Source organism: Haliotis asinina, chromosome 13, assembly GCF_037392515.1.
Source record: "Haliotis asinina isolate JCU_RB_2024 chromosome 13, JCU_Hal_asi_v2, whole genome shotgun sequence".
Lineage (NCBI taxonomy): Eukaryota > Metazoa > Mollusca > Gastropoda > Lepetellida > Haliotidae > Haliotis > Haliotis asinina.
Window position 1 is genome coordinate 40,065,181 of NC_090292.1, and position 19,472 is coordinate 40,084,652.

At 40.5% G+C, this 19,472-nt stretch overlaps 1 protein-coding gene across 1 annotated transcript; it reads left to right on the top strand.

Moving 5' to 3' along the window:
* The first annotated feature begins 8,842 nt into the window (after positions 1-8,842).
* LOC137260091 (C-type lectin domain family 4 member M-like) lies at positions 8,843-16,742 on the top strand. The gene is made up of 4 exons (XM_067797782.1): positions 8,843-9,409; positions 13,294-13,541; positions 14,390-14,575; positions 15,596-16,742. Exons 1-4 carry the CDS (start codon positions 9,345-9,347, stop codon positions 15,808-15,810), a joined length of 714 nt encoding a protein of 237 aa, XP_067653883.1. The 5' UTR covers positions 8,843-9,344; the 3' UTR covers positions 15,811-16,742.
* The last annotated feature ends 2,730 nt before the right edge of the window (positions 16,743-19,472 follow it).

Here is a 19,472-nt window from a genome sequence, read left to right on the forward strand (position 1 = left end):
AAAAGGTTAGACAACTCGGTCATTAGAGACCCCTTACTGTTTAATATTGTGACCGTGTATCAGGGCATGCAATATAAAGAAAAACGAATGTTAATACCAAGTGCTGTGAATTATGAACGCGAATGGCTGCAAAATTGTTGATGCAATGGTTGTTGCGGATTTGAACAATAATCAATCACTCACGACCCGGGAAGGCCCAGGGGTAGAATATACCTTCAGCAACCCATGCTTGCCTTAACAGGTGACTATGCTTGTCGTAAGAGACGACTAACGGGATTACATATTACAGGTTACACAAACTTCATCGTGAGGGCAATGCTATTTAGGAAAATGCGTAATGAAATTACATTTTGTATGTTGAACAGCGAAATAATTTAATTTGTTGTTGCACTACTATATTTTACGTGCGCCTCAAATTTGCATACAAGGAAATAGAACGGCCACACTAAGTTCAACTGTAATTTTGTGACTGTTGTGACATATTTGTATAGCATACATGTCTGTCTGTTCATGACAGAGGTCTCCGAGAGTCGGCGTTGGACGTACCAGTATCTGTTGTACTGACCAAAATGTTTAATGACTGAATGCTGATGACCAACACCACCCAAATAGATAATGCACACCACCCAGATACTAGTAGGTAATTAATGCCAACCAAACAGATGATACATGCTACCCAAACACATCACACATACTAGCAACACACCACCCAAACAGATGATACATGCTACCCAAACACATCACACATACTAGCCACACACCACCCAAACAGATGATACATGCTACCCAAACACATCACACATACTAGCCAAACACCACCCAAACAGATGATACATGCTACCCAAACACATCACACATACTAGCCACACACCACCCAAACAGATGATACATGCTACCCAAACACATCACACATACTAGCCACACATCACCCAAACAGATGACACATGCTACCCAAACACATCACACATACTAGCCACACACCACCCAAACAGATGATACATGCTACCCAAACACATCACACATACTAGCCACATGCTACCCAAACACATCACACATACTAGCCACACACCACCCAAACAGATGATACATGCTACCCAAACACATCACACATACTAGCCACACACCACCCAAACAGATGATACATGCTACCCAAACACATCACACATACTAGCCACACATCACCCAAACAGATGATACATGCTATCCAAACACATCACACATACTAGCCACATACCACCCGAAAAGATGATACATGCTACCCAAACACATCACACATACTAGCCACACACCACCCAAACAGATGATACATGCTACCCAAACACATCACACATACTAGCCACATGCTACCCAAACACATCACACATACTAGCCACACACCACCCAAACAGATGATACATGCTACCCAAACACATCACACATACTAGCCACACACCACCCAAACAGATGATACATGCTACCCAAACACATCAATCATACTAGCAACACACCACCCAAACAGATGATACATGCTACCCAAACACATCACACATACTAGCCACACACCACCCAAAAAGGTGATACATGCTACCCAAACACATCACACATACTAGCCACACACCACCCAAACAGATGATACATGCTACCCAAACACATCACACATACTAGCCACATGCTACCCAAACACATCACACATACTAGCTACACACCACCCAAACAGATGATACATGCTACCCAAACACATCACACATACTAGCCACACACCACCCAAACAGATGATACATGCTACCCAAACACATCACACATACTAGCCACATGCTACCCAAACACATCACACGTACTAGCCACACACCACCCAAACAGATGATACATGCTACCCAAACACATCACACACACTAGCCACACACCACCCGAAAAGATGATACATGCTACCCAAACACATCACACATACTAGCCACACACCACCCAAACAGATGATACATGCTACCCAAACACATCACACATACTAGCCACATGCTACCCAAACACATCACACATACTAGCCACACACCACCCAAACAGATGATACATGCTACCCAAACACATCACACATACTAGCCACACACCGCCCAAACAGATGATACATGCTACCCAAAGACATCACACATACTAGCCACACACCACCCAAACAGATGATACATGCTACCCAAACACATCACACATACTAGCCACATGCTACCCAAACACATCACACATACTAGCCACACACCACCCAAACAGATGATACATGCTACCCAAACACATCACACATACTAGCCACACACCACCCAAACAGATGATATATGCTACCCAAACACATCACACATACTAGCCACACACCACCCAAACAGATGACACATGCTACCCAAACACATCACACATACTAGCCACACACCACCCAAAAAGATGATACATGCTACCCAAACACATCACACATATTAGCCACACACCACCCAAACAGATGATACATGCTACCCAAACACATCACACATACTAGCCACATGCTACTTAAACACATCACACATATGCATACTAGCCACACACCACCCAAACAGATGATACATGCTACCCAAACACATCACACATACTAGCCACACACCACCCAAACAGATGATACATGCTACCCAAACACATCACACATACTAGCCACACACCACCCAAAAAGATGATACATGCTACCCAAACACATCACACATACTAGCAACACACCACCCAAACAGATGATACATGCTACCCAAACACATCACACATACTAGCCACACACCACCCAAACAGATGATACATGCTACCCAAACACATCACACATACTAGCCACACACCACCCAAACAGATGATACATGCTACCCAAACACATCACACATACTAGCAACACACCACCCAAACAGATGATACATGCTACCCAAACACATCACACATACTAGCCACACACCACCCAAACAGATGATACATGCTACCCAAACACATCACACATACTAGCCACATGCTACCCAAACACATCACACATACTAGCCACACACCACCCAAACAGATGATACATGCTACCCAAACACATCACACATACTAGCCACACACCACCCAAACAGATGATACATGCTACCCAAAGACATCACACATACTAGCCACACACCACCCAAACAGATGATACATGCTACCCAAACACATCACACATACTAGCCACACACCACCCAAACAGATGATACATGCTACCCAAACACATCACACATACTAGCTACACACCACCCAAACAGATGATACATGCTACCCAAACACATCACACATACTAGCCACACACCACCCAAACAGATGATACATGCTACCCAAACACATCACACATACTAGTCACACACCACCCAAACAGATGATACATGCAACCCAAACACATCCCACATACTAGCCACACACCACCCAAACAGATGATACATGCTACCCAAACACATCACACATACTAGTCACACACCACCCAAACAGATGATACATGCTACCCAAACACATCACACATACTAGTCACACACCACCCAAACAGATGATACATGCAACCCAAACACATCACACATACTAGTCACACACCACCCAAACAGATGATACATGCAACCCAAACACATCACACATACTAGCCACACACCACCCAAACAGATGATACATGCAACCCAAACACATCACACATACTAGCCACACACCACCCAAACAGATGATACATGCTACCCAAACACATCACACATACTAGTCACACACCACCCAAACAGATGATACATGCAACCCAAACACATCACACATACTAGCCACACACCACCCAAACAGATGATACATGCTACCCAAACACATCACACACACTAGCCACACACCACCCGAAAAGATGATACATGCTACCCAAACACATCACACATACTAGCCACACACCACCCAAACAGATGATACATGCTACCCAAACACATCACACATACTAGCCACATGCTACCCAAACACATCACACATACTAGCCACACACCACCCAAACAGATGATACATGCTACCCAAACACATCACACATACTAGCCACACACCGCCCAAACAGATGATACATGCTACCCAAAGACATCACACATACTAGCCACACACCACCCAAACAGATGATACATGCTACCCAAACACATCACACATACTAGCCACATGCTACCCAAACACATCACACATACTAGCCACACACCACCCAAACAGATGATACATGCTACCCAAACACATCACACATACTAGCCACACACCACCCAAACAGATGATACATGCTACCCAAACACATCACACATACTAGCCACACACCACCCAAACAGATGACACATGCTACCCAAACACATCACACATACTAGCCACACACCACCCAAAAAGATGATACATGCTACCCAAACACATCACACATATTAGCCACACACCACCCAAACAGATGATACATGCTACCCAAACACATCACACATACTAGCCACATGCTACTTAAACACATCACACATATGCATACTAGCCACACACCACCCAAACAGATGATACATGCTACCCAAACACATCACACATACTAGCCACACACCACCCAAACAGATGATACATGCTACCCAAACACATCACACATACTAGCCACACACCACCCAAAAAGATGATACATGCTACCCAAACACATCACACATACTAGCAACACACCACCCAAACAGATGATACATGCTACCCAAACACATCACACATACTAGCCACACACCACCCAAACAGATGATACATGCTACCCAAACACATCACACATACTAGCCACACACCACCCAAACAGATGATACATGCTACCCAAACACATCACACATACTAGCAACACACCACCCAAACAGATGATACATGCTACCCAAACACATCACACATACTAGCCACACACCACCCAAACAGATGATGCATGCTACCCAAACACATCACACATACTAGCCACATGCTACCCAAACACATCACACATACTAGCCACACACCACCCAAACAGATGATACATGCTACCCAAACACATCACACATACTAGCCACACACCACCCAAACAGATGATACATGCTACCCAAAGACATCACACATACTAGCCACACACCACCCAAACAGATGATACATGCTACCCAAACACATCACACATACTAGCCACACACCACCCAAACAGATGATACATGCTACCCAAACACATCACACATACTAGCTACACACCACCCAAACAGATGATACATGCTACCCAAACACATCACACATACTAGCCACACACCACCCAAACAGATGATACATGCTACCCAAACACATCACACATACTAGTCACACACCACCCAAACAGATGATACATGCAACCCAAACACATCCCACATACTAGCCACACACCACCCAAACAGATGATACATGCTACCCAAACACATCACACATACTAGTCACACACCACCCAAACAGATGATACATGCTACCCAAACACATCACACATACTAGTCACACACCACCCAAACAGATGATACATGCAACCCAAACACATCACACATACTAGTCACACACCACCCAAACAGATGATACATGCAACCCAAACACATCACACATACTAGCCACACACCACCCAAACAGATGATACATGCAACCCAAACACATCACACATACTAGCCACACACCACCCAAACAGATGATACATGCTACCCAAACACATCACACATACTAGTCACACACCACCCAAACAGATGATACATGCAACCCAAACACATCACACATACTAGCCACACACCACCCAAACAGATGATACATGCTACCCAAACACATCACACATACTAGCCACACACCACCCAAACAGATGATACATGCTACCCAAACACATCACACATACTAGCCACACACCACCCAAATAGGTGACTTATGCGACCCTAAAAGATGACACATGCCACCAAAATACGTGACACACACCACCCAAAAAGATAACGCACATGACGCAAATATATGACACATGCAGCCGAAACATAGAAATCACCATCTTTCCTGTGGAAACCGTTACTTGCTAGTAGTGCTTTGTTCGCTTTAGATGTTAGTACAGTTTGGGACTTACTCCAAGCAAGCATTTAGCAAATGCTAAATCTAAGTAACGGTAACATGAAACTGCTTCAATAGGGTGTCCCTTATAATACCATTTCTCGCGAGACCTATTTGGACCCCCATGTCTAATTGCAACAACCTTGGTTTTCTTCAAATTTATACACATGCCAGTTCTAAAGCATTTATCTTCAACTGTAATTGGTTACAGCTATCTGCCAGAGCAGAAACATCTGCAAACAGTAAGACGTACAAGTCGTTTACACTGTGTTAACTAATCACCCCTCTGCCATATACATCCTCCAAAAAATGTAATAAATGATTAATGATTGATGAATATTAAAAACACTTGTGGACTTAGTATACAACCCTGGTGGGTACCGTTAATGTTCGCAAAGGGTTGAGGCAGACCCCTACTAGTTCTCACACAGGCTGACAGATTGCTTTATGATGTTGAAATATTTACCCGGCACGCAAACATGTTTGGGTTTTTGTTAGGGCCAGTTATTTATAGATTTATAAAGCAATTTTATTGCAAAATAGTAATGTCTAATAAAGAGAGCATTCATATTCTTTACCCTTTATGTTTTCTTTCTTAAACCTTTGAATGTGTGAGTACAGCACGCTCTAATTATCACGGAAACGGTAAAAGTTGTCAATGAGCTTGGATCGTAAACAACTAGTTCCGTCAACCAATCATATATCTTTTCTGCTCAGCGGACCAATCAATGTCGAGAATCATTGGAAAGCACATATGCGATTATTACAAAAAGAACACACCCGTGTATCCTTTCCCTCATGGATAATAAACTGGAGATCAGGTCTGGTGTGAACATGTATTCTTTCCGTGACACAGGATGCCTAGTTTTGAACAATTTGCATCTTTCTGATCATATGCACTGGCAATCAGATGCGTTTGGCTTTCGGTGGTAGTATGTTTGTGGTAGACTTAATGGGTTTACAGGTATTCCTTTTGTAAATGGAATAGAATTCTGTTCAATTAAAAACAATAACCTGTTTACAAAAGCAAAATAAAAATTTAAAAGAAAAACAGAAACAAAACAAAAACGAATGAAATTAAAATAAAATAAATCATGTTAAGCAAGATGTGTGCGTTGTTTAAGTTACTATTTCTTTTCAACAAAAAATAACCTGGAACTTCTTGGAGCTTATGAAGTTATTTATCTAAGTGAGTTATCTATATGTGAGAGTTGCGTCAGTAACGTTATGAATCAGGGGCCCGTTTCACAAAACTCTCGTTTACCTAACTCCTACGATATGTCTTACGATACACCGCTAAGGGCGTTTCACGAAAGTATCTTAGCACTCTCGTTGCTACGAGAAAAGTTACGGTAACATTTAGCTCTTGTAATGGGAACTCTTTTGTCGAAATCGACACGGAACGCTAGTGTCTCTTTGAAGGTATGGACGTGAGACATCAATCAGCTCAAAACAAGATGCCCTGTCCATTCTGCAGTTAACACAGAGATCGTCGTCACTTACGATGTCCAGGAGACAGGTCCGATCCCGAAAACACGCTGTTTCTCCTTTAACAAAAGGTAGTACGCCATTTTGTTCTTGGTTTACGAGAATAATGCTCATTTACAAGAACAAATACTTACCGTAATTGTTATTGTGCGAAACGCCCATAAAATCGTAAGATTGTGCTGCGAAAAACGTTACGAGACCATAGGCTTACGAGAGTTTTGTGAAACGGGCCCCAGTGTGGTATGAAAGGTGAAATAAAATACAGCCATTCGGTATGACACAGACAACCCAATTATCTTAATGTGAGAGAACCTGCCATTCGAACTTATTGCCTGACTCTTTGTGGTAAACTCCCAAAACACAACTGTGAAACATACAGACGACTGCGTTTGTATAGTTTTACGACGCGTTTAGCAATATTCCCGCAATATCATGGCAGTGGTACACCAGAAATGGGTTTAACACATAATAGGCATACATAAGCAGACCCTGGGACTGGAGCCCAAGAAACCAGCAGGTTTGCGCATTCTCCTTTGTCACCTATTCCTACCCAGTTCTTCTCAGAACACGCCGCGCTGAAGGGTCTTTTTGTCTCAAAGACCCCAAGAAGATCACGGACGGGATTGATCTTCAAGGACTGTCTAACTGGCAGGACCGATGGCGGGTTCGCTGAGGTATCATATCGTAGATCGGTGCTGCTGGCGTTGATGACTGCTTTACGTGGACTGAGTTGTCTAACCGAATTCACCCATTCCTGTCCGCATATTTAAGATCATGTCCTGGCTAGCTATTCTCGAAACGTTCGTAGAGCTACGTACTTGTCAAGCCCATCCTTAACACATTGGCTACGATCAAAGTTAAAAATTCTTAGGGATACGAACGCTTCGAGAATAATGGCCCAGGCCTCGTCAGCACAATCTCGCCGTTAGAAGGACATTTTAGGAGGGACACGGGAATAACTTGCACCGCCCACACCAGATATACGTACTTGGAAATCGTCCTTCATCCTTTCCCACGGGACCATAAATGGGGATTGTGTAATTGGAAACCAAACAATGGCCTATTTGTTGTTGGACGAGTGATATGCACCTCCCCGGGGCATCAGCGTCAACATGGGACTCGTATGTACGATGAGATGTGAACTGAACCAGGAAAGCGAACTCAGGAAACCTTAATCCACATGTCTAATCCATGCTAAGTTTTATCACCCAAACCCTCTTGCTATTTGTGAAGAGAATGAGGAGTCCCAAGGGATGTGTGGACAAGCTTTAAAAGACATGATACAGATCTTGGTATGTGAACTCAACAGCCATTACGTTGTCCGTCATCAACCGAGGAAGACTGTATTACAGGAAGAACTCGAGAAGAAGAAGAACCTTACTGAGAAAGAGAGACATAAGCTAAGAAAAATACATCGATATTGGGAGAGGGAAAGTGAGAGACAAAATTACTCTTTAAAGTAGAGATGCAACATTGCAGTAAGAGGAAAGGCGAAACAGAAAAACAGTTCGAACAAGAGAGACAGAAAAACACAGAGGAAGAGAGAAATACAACATTCTAGGACGAGAAAGAGCGACGCGGAACGCCGGATAGAGAAAAAGAGAAAGTACACGTACAGATACGAGGGAGGGAGCGAGTACAAAGGCAGAGGAAGAGAGACAGAAAGAAAAGGTAGTACACAAACAGAGGAAGAGGAAAATAACAGCCTTGTAGGACGAGAAAGAGTGGCACGCAGTAACGATCAGACGAAGAGCGAGAGGGACAGAGAGCGAGGAAGAGAAAGGGCCAGTACACAGAGGAAGAGAAAGGGCTAGTACACAAGTATGGACCACCGGCTGGGATTTGTGCTTTTCTGTCTCATCTTTAGAACCACTGCCAACATGTGCGGGTATGTAGGCCTAACTGAGTTTGATTTTCATGCTGTTGAACACCCGAGTCTGCAGTATTCTGACCCAAAGCTGTACTCCCTAGATGAAGGTGTTCATATAAGGGTAACGCTATTTTCCAGGGCATTATCATGTGAATACGCCATTTACAACAGTTCATGGAAAGCCCCGAGCTTCTGCAAATGGTAATACCCTGAAAAATAGCCTTCTTATTTCATACATCCTTCGCACAGACGTCAGTGAAAACACCCAGAGAATAGCAGGACTGCATTTTTTATAAATAAGAGTGAATGAGTTTAGTTGTATACCGCACTCATTGAAAATAAGAAAACTAACCACTAATCCAAAAGGGGAGGTGTAGTGAGAAAGTGAGTTGAAATGTATTCACTATTTCAGTCATATTGTGACAAGAACAATGAATTTTATGTATAATAATTAAAGGGAAAGTGTAAAAACCTGTCGACGTAGAACAGTAATAAGATAGCTAGAGTATCACATATTCTAACTGAAAACTAGGAATTAACTCTAAAACAGTTTAACTATAGATGAGAAGGCACGATATAAACAAGGTATATATTGCCAACAACTGAAGGTAAATCACCATACTAGGGGCAGAGGGGACTTACAGTGCAATTGCTTCCAGCGTGAACCCTAGCTGGATTTACTCCATCTCTTCAGCCGTCAGCAATTGAGGAAATCTAGCCATGTAGTAAAAAGACTCATATTGTACGACTAAAACGTGAAAATTTTTATTTGACTTTGGAATGTTTTGGGACTTACGTATCCTCTCAGGAGGACAATAATTTAGAGTACTTTAGTCCCTCTCAGGATACAGATGAACCCAAGTTACAAATATAAACCCCCAAACACAAAATATTGAACTATTTACAAGTCATTCAACAAATCTTTTTTTTTAAAACAAAAAAATGCAGTAACTAAATAAGTACTTGTATGATTAAACAGATTCTCCATAGTTCATGATTGGAGTGAGTGACTTAAGATTTAAAGTCACATCGGCAATATTTCAGCCATATCGTGACTAAACCTAGTTCTAAACTCATAAGACAGACATATAATATATAACAGCCTGTCGATGAACGACAGTAAAACCACTACATTATCAAAGGTTGAGTTAAAACTGGCTAGAAGACATCTATAAAAGGAGAAAAGCATTTTGGACAAAACAATGTTAAATATAGGCTACAGCCAAGTGAGGATAGATCACTATACTAGGGACCTTGGGGACTGACAATACCTTTGCTACCTGCATGGACCAGAGCTGGATCTCCTCATCCACTGGCAAAGGTTGGAACATTCAGCCAAAATTAAAATAACAAAAAATGTTACATATAATAATTTGCTATGTTTAAATTTTACTTTGAAAGTTTTGGGTCTCACGTACCCCCTCAGGGGGACAATAATTTAACGACAGTTTAACCCCCTTTGAGGGTACATCCACTAACAATCTGAGTTACTTATTCAAACTGCCAGGCATTAAATATTGAACTATTTACAAATCATTCAACAAATCTAATTCTGTTTAAAATGCAATAAATACATGAAAACTTATATTATTGAAAAGGGACCTCACAGTGCGTGAATTAAAAGAGTTATCCTGTTGATAGAATATTCAACATAATCAAGCAAGACATGCTTGACTGTAATTCTTTCATCATAAGGGATGCAAAACAGAGGACCTTCACCTTTCAAGGTAGTTATGAGTATATCGTGTGCGGCCAATGCGACATCGTTGCAGACTGATCTCCTCAATTCTGGACTGACAACCCATGTAGGTGTACCTAATATAGGATTTGACTGCGTGGAATTTATTGCTATCTACTTGGATGTCAGATCAGATTCCGAATAGAAGATCTAATGGCAGCCTTGAAAATGGAATAAGAAGTTGTGTTACAGATTTGTTGAGCGATGCCTTGGCAGCAAGATCGGACATTGTTTTCCCAGAAATGCCAACATGGCTGGGTAACCAACAAAAGATGACCATTAGCAAGATCATTTTTAATTCAATAGTATACATAATACTTACCACGAACCATCGTGCCTTTCTAGAACACTTTACGTTAGACTTAAACATCAAGCTCGTTTTCAGAGTATTGCACCTAACTCTTATACATTGTTGTAACGTCCGTAATGTAAGAGGGTTAACAATCATCTTTTGTACTATCAAATCGTCAATTTATCATTACTACTGCTAGACAATGTACCTATGACTATACCATTCACACTCATGTTTATGAGCCACCACAATAAAATGTTGTATATTGTTATTACTCAAGGCCTGACTATGCCATTCACACTCATGTTTATGAGCCACCACAATAAAATGTTGTATATTATTATTACTCAAGGCCTGACTATGCCATTGACACTCATGTTTATGAGCCACCACAATAAAATGTTGTATATTGTTATTACTCAAGGCCTGACTATGCCATTGACACTCATGTTTATGAGCCACCACAATAAAATGTTGTATATTGTTATTACTCAAGGCCTGACTATGCCATTCACACTCATGTTTATGAGCCACCACAATAAAATGTTGTATATTGTTATTACTCAAGGCCTAAGGCCCCTATTACGGAAATAAATTAATCAATAAATTCTATTAAAAGTGGTGTTTACAAGAAAGATTATTAATAGCCTGAAAGCAAGAAAGAGAGTCAGAAAAGGTGACATATTGTTTATATTGGGGGTGTCTATTAATATATTTAAGGTAGATAATATGGTTTCTGCAGTGAAAATAGAGCTATTATCAGGCAATAGAGAAGACAGTGATACAAGCTACGGCACCACCATCCCTGAACTCACTTGTAAATAAGGATTTGTATGTATTATATTTATTTCTTAAATTCTTGTATGTACTGGAATTCATTATTTTCTTAAATATAGTTAATGTTAGGTCAGCACGAAGGAAATGTATTATCCAGCTCAATGCCATTGTCAGAGAGGCATGGTTTAATTCTGTGCCCAAGAAGCGGAACAGCAGAAGGTTTCTGGGTGCATAAATCATCATACACGGGATTGAAGACACAGTTAAATGCAGGGTTAGACTTGCTAGGCCATTATTTTGTAATATATTGCAATCGTAATTTCATACGACGTTGTGTGAGGGTTGGTTCATCTGTCTAGACGTAGAGGCTGTCATTTGGAGAAGTTCTTAAGGGCCCAAGACAACGTCTGTGACCTTTATGGTGAACAGAATCAAATAGTATTAAGTTGTTCGTGCAGGCTCCACCATATGTGATGAAGTCATAATCAATCTTCGAACGGTTCAGTGATCTATATACGTGTAGGAGGGTAGCTTGATCTCCTTCCCATTTTGAGCTGGAAACAACTTTCAACAAATTAAGCGCCTTCAAGCATCTTTTTTTGGGGGGGTATTTAATATGCCGTAGAAAAATTAAATGACAGTCGAAAATTATACGCAAGAACTGGGCCTCCTTTACAACTTTGATGAGAATGCCATTTAGAACAACTAGTGCACGTGTAATGATGACAGCATAAAGTAGAATCATTCACTGATTCAGTCATAATGATACTATTTCGTATTTTGGTGGGAATCAGTATAACAGAAATAAACCAAAATGCCGCGGTGAGTAACCACACGAACCATCCTTTTCCTGACAAACCTACGCAACATATCTTCGGTGGCTGGGCAACTGATAAAACATCATTTATGAATAATGCTTAAAATACACAAGCATTACAATATATCAAATTTTGTATACAACGACATCTTGCAACGGCTGGGAAGATCACTATGGAATCATTCATTTTGCAAATTATTACAGTTCATATGCACACTTGTATTCGTATTTGAAGAAAACTTTTACTTGATTTCGTGGATTTTCGTTTGTTTTCTTAGGCTGAATGAACGTCGCCATTACTATTGGCTCTCAGCGTTAGACAACTTGGACATAACTACTCCATCGAGTATTTCCCAGTATACAAAGAAGACGAAAGAAACATGTGCACAGGCATGTAACGACAACAGCAGCTGTGCTCTATTTAGCATCAACAGCATCCAAGGGGAATGTCGCTTGTTGCCTGCCTTCTTTCCTGTTCCAGTTATGAGCTTCCTTCCTGGTGTCCGATTCTTTTATCGTGGTTCAGGTAGATATTGATTATTATCAATATTGAGTCCCTTTGCTTCCCAGACCACATGACTGGATCCGTCAATTATTTGCGTTTTGTTTATTATGACATAACATACATGACGATAGTGTGATGAAAACACAACTCAAAGGTGTGATTGGAATTACCTTCAGCGATACATTTGGGATATGATGACATGTATATTAAGTCAGAGATCCGACCATCCGATCCTGTTAGCGGTCTTTTACATTATGCTTAGGTTGTTAGAACTGGTCTTTTGATTTTACAGGTGTCCTACATTTACCCAGCTACAATCCTTGTTCATCAAACATTAAGCCACGAAGATCCGAATTAGAGTCGATCTTCAGTAATATATGTTTGTCGAAAAAAGGCGACCGACGGGATCGGGTTCTCCGGCTCGCTGATTTGGTCATCATCGTATCTCAGTTGCATAGATCGATGAGCCAGACTCGATTACGTATAAATCGATGTTCATGAAACATAAACATTAGGGTTAATAAGGTTACTGAATGGAGATGCCGTTCTGATTACAAGTGTTCAACCTCCTTAAGTGCTCGTTACTTGTGCTTCTAGCTTGTTATTTCAATAAAATTCAATTCAAATTCCCACATGCTCAGTTTTCCTCGTTGCTTCAACATTTTTCAAACACTTTTTCGAAAGTTCGAAAAGATGTAGAAACTTGAATTTAGGAGAACATTATCAAAGCAATGAGAATTTAAACAAATACAAAACAACAACAATGATACGATCGTAGCAGAATTAAGTCAGTGCAAAGAACAAAGTAATCTACCATGCAGAAGAGTAGGTTTGTCCTGCATTTGAAGACCCACGCTTGACTGCTTCAGAGAACTGCCCCTACTATAAAGGCTACACTGCATTGGACAACCCGCCAGGATGTTACAGTATACGATGGGTGAAGAAGACCTGGACCTACGCTAAGGCTGACTGTGAACGCGATGGGGGCCACCTGGTTGTCCTGGAAGACGTCGTCGTTCAACAGCGCCTTGAGCAAGTCTTAAACTACTTTCCAAGTGAGTGTGCAAAAACCTCGTTGACTTAAACAAACAAACCACCAACAAAAACAAGAAACCAAAAAAAAAATCAAATCAAACAAACGTGCATATGAAAATGTAGGGGATATTCCGTTTTGTGAATAAGTATCTCAAATTTGGTAATGGCATATATCGCGGTCCTAAAACAGTTTATTGCGAATACGTATGTTTCCGCCTGAACAACAGTAATATTGTTTGCATTTTCAAGGAGCATTCCTTTCAGAATAAATGTGTGTGACCGAGTTAAAATTTAAGGTCACGTTGAAAGTATTTCTGCCATATCGTGATTGAGTATGATGTGTGTGTTTATGTATAGATATATACACTTACTTGTCTCGAGGGGCAGTACAATTACTGGAATATCGCAATTATGAAAACTAGTATAAAAATCCTATACATCATCACTAGGAAAGACAATAGAATATAAGGAACAGGCTGTCGATCACCATAAGAGGGGCAATGAATAAGGTTTGACGGGACTGACCCATGGCTTGGTGCAGTAAATGATACTGCCTCTTGTGAAAATAAGCACTAAATCGTCTCTGTGATGACGTTAGCGAATTCATATAGGGTATAAAAGAAAGCACAGTAAAGGGGTCATCTTGTCACTAAGCACATCAACAGAAAAAAAAAAATTCTAAAATGTATTGGTGAAAAGGTAGCGAAGTCCAAATAAAAATGGATCTGATGCACCAAGGCCCAATTTAACACTGTCAAGGATTGGAGAGTAAGTCTGGCGAGATAAGGAGAAACCAGCACCCCTGAAACATGCTCAAGAACCAGTGGCCAAGTTCTGAGGAGGTCACTGCAGTGGATTATCAAGATGCACTATAAGTATCCTTTGAAAGTTTCGGGAATTTTCCTCTCAGCAACTATTATTGGAATCAGCTTTAGTCAGAGAAATGCGGTTGAATGACACAGGCTGTTAAACGGAAAGGCAAACTTGTATTTGAGATGCTTTGGTAAAAGTGTTTCATAATTTAATTCATATGTTTGTAGATGCCAGTGAAGGTGTGTTTATTGGACTTGACGACATTGCTGTTGAGGGAGAGTACGTGTGGGCAGACAGCAGGGTTCTTGTCAACTCCTTTTGGGCGCCAGACCAGCCAGGCAATTCAACGGATGAAAACTGCGTGGCCATGTTAACTGACGGTCTCCATGACGAGCGGTGCGACCTGGCGATGTATTACGTGTGTCAGATTGACATCCCATGACTGATTTTCACTTTTTGTTAATCACCTTGGCATGCACTCGACGTACACTCAATAGGTTAATCTATGCCGATTGACATAAAGTGAGTATCAAACAGATTTTATTTGTATGAATGACCAAGAGGTCGATATCACATTGACATTCATAATAATAATAATAATAATAATCATAATAATAATCATAATTTCTTCCGTACACCGTCATACAATGAGCATTTAAGTGTTATATGATTTTCATTTTCTTACTTATTAAGATAATGTGAGCACATGGCAGTTATGGCATCTGCACTTTTTATATTTTCTATAATTTTTTTTGTTATAACCAGCATTACCACATCGGAGATCGGAGTGTTTGTGAGTGAGTTTAGTTTAACACCGCACTCAGCAATATTCCCGCTACATGGCGGCTTTACAGAAAAAGACGATGTGATAAGGGTATTATGTAAAAATGTCAGAATGACGTTTTATTGCTGTGGGAATATAGATATTGGCATGGGAGATCATCAGAAAACTGTTATTGACAACAACGAACCTCTAGTGTATTCCGAGACTTGGAGGCAAGTAAAAAGCGCGTGTCCCAAGAAGGTTACAAACAGGATGCACTGGTAACTCGATTCAGTCTATTTCAATGTGTGCATATTCAAGCACAGATACAATGGGGAAAGAAGTAGGTTGTTTACTGCTTGACATATATCACAATCATTAGATTCGGTTGACTACAACTACACTGCTTCGTTTATTCTACAATACGGTTAATATGTGCTATGTGTGTTTGAATGGACCTACGCTTTACTGAAATAAATTCTCTGCTTGACATATATCACAATCATTAGATTCGGTTGACTACAACTACACTACGCTGCTTGGTTTATTCTACAATACTGTTAATATGCGCTGTGTGTGTTTGAATGCACCTACGGCTTTACTGAAATAAATTCTTTTGGAAAGATGTTTTCTTCTGGTTTTGATTTTTTCTGAATTCTTGGTAGTTAGCGCGGGTCTGATTATGAATAACGTTTCCGTTTAATCAGAACTGTCATGGTAATGCCGTCGAGGTGTGTTTGCAGGTACCAGTCGTATAAGAGTTTGGTCAAACATTGGATCATTATCCAGTCTGACCCAAGTTAAGAATACCTAGGCACTCAGCACCTAGAACATCAACCTAAAGTACTCACAGAAGCGTGGAAATGAAAACCGATCCTCCCTTTTGAGTCTAAGCCCGAATCGTTCTCATAGCCGCGAAAACGTAAAAATAGCAGAAGTCTGCAAATAGCCAGACCCAACCTTTGGGACCTGCCTCACATATCTGCCAAGTTTTTTTCTGAAATATATTAACACGTTTAGAGTTAGGCTCCGGAAATGAAGCCCGCCCATCCCCTCTGAGTCTAAGTCGTTTCCATGGAAATCAATAAAAGTAAACATGACAAAAATATTTAAACTTACCGGAAAAATACCCACCACATTGGGACATGGGCATGCTTCACATATCTGCCAAGTTTTGCTAAAAGATATTGAGAAGTGTTCAAGTTCTGCTCCGGAAACGAAATCCACACCTCCCTTTTGAGACTAAGTACAAACCGTTTCCATAGAGACCCAGAAAAATAGAATTTACAAAAGCCTATAAACAGCAAAGGGCACTCATCTTAGGGTCTGTTTGTTATATCTACCAATTGTTATTGAAAAATAATGGACAGTTTTTGAGTTATGCTCCGGAAACAAAATGATTAAGGTCGGGTGGATGTAGGGACAGACAGACGAGGCGCCGACTACAAGCCGGGAGAATACAGTCATCCAAAATAACATTTAACAGGTGAAAGTAACCAAAAAATGTGAAATGGGGTTATAACTAATTTTATAGCTACCTTGGTGTTCTATTCCAACTATCATTGAGGTCGTGAAAAGCATGTCAAACTATCTCCCTCAAAGACAGTTTAAGTAATTTTCTCCCGATTATGACATAGCAATAAGCATGTTTCCTTCACAGCTGATTGCAATTATATGTGGGTGTAGTCATTCTGAATGCACAGAAACCTACAAAGTACATCCTTCAAAATAATTGTTTTTTATTTTTGTTTTTCTAAATGTTGGCATGCATGCATGCATGATAAAAAAATGCAATACTGGGTGAGTGTGGTGCACATGTCTACTCAAATACGTGTTATAATATTTTGGTTATGCTTAGTAAGAATGGTATCACACTGCCATCCTCACCAGTGTTATTTATTCCTGAAAATAATTGATGAAAATGGAAAAAAATATATGGGTTTCCGTTATCCGTCACTGACCTTTCACCACTTGTTTATCATACGTTTGCACAGAAAGTTTTCCAAGAATTTTCATGAAAAATGTATGTTCCATGTTCTGTCACGTGTCACGGTTATGTCGTCACATTGCCGTTTGTACATTGCTAAAATTGCTAAAACGTCACATTGTCGTTTGTACATTGCTAAAATACCGAATAAATGATCATGAATTGAACTAAATCTAGTCGGTGCCACCGTTTCGAGGCATTCTTCTGTTTCATATTCACTGGAAGTTTCTCCTGCATAATGTAAACGGTGCATGCTGATACGGTCTGACATGAAGGTCAGAAATGACACAGGGAACATGTTTTATTGCTTTAGATTCCATGGTCACAGTGAACCTGCCGAACATAAACAAAGAGGAAGCCATCGCCAATAGGCACATCTGACGTCATGCCACGTGAAACCCGCCTATTTGTGCAAATTCAGTAACGGAAGGTGGGAAAAAGGATACTTTTGTCCATATTTAAAAAAAAAAGGTACTTTAGTATTCTCCTTTGAAGAAAGTGTCACAATAAAGATAATCTTACCACATGTAAGTATATTAAGACACGTAATAATTGCTCTCCGATCCAAATGAACTCAATCAGCATGATAATTCCCCGATAGTAATACAGTAATTATGGCAGCTGCTAGTAAGGACTGCCAGGTTCATACGACTATCAGAATACCCGTATATATTAAGCTACACTGTTATTTGACGTACCTCCGCTTCTGCACTTTCAAGCGTTACTGTATTTTACTGAACCTATTGTCTAGGCGTATAAAATGTACATAGTAAGGGCAAATTCACTAGACTATTCATCGTCTTCAACTTTTTCAGCATAGAAAGATTCAGCATAGAAAGATTTCAGCATAGTCTTTGTCATGTTTAAACACAAGTCTGGTGGATCCGATTCATTTTACGGTGAATAACTTTCACAAAAGATATAAGAAATCGCATTAGATCAAGCAAAATATAACACTGAGAAGCCTGTAATTTTCAATAATATGTATTCAGCAAACAACAGCAAGATACAAAAGGTACACAACGGAAGTTTCATGTACAATGCAATTGAGTAAAGTTAAAACAGTGGGTCACATATATGATGTCAACTAACCAAAGTCTTGGTGTGAGAGTGAGAAGCAGTTTTACTGAATGTAACACAGCGAACGGTCAGGCAGCGGTTATGTAGGTCAAGCACTGAAGGAGGCATGAAGTTATATATACTCCAGTTAAGTACACACGACTAATAAAAACTCTTTCTCAAGAGGAGGTAACTCTAACGCACTCCCTCCTTCCGTACTTCAGACTCTGGGACTTACTCTCACAAACAAACCTCTCCTCAGAACCACCTTGAAAGAAAGGCTTAGGTGCGATGG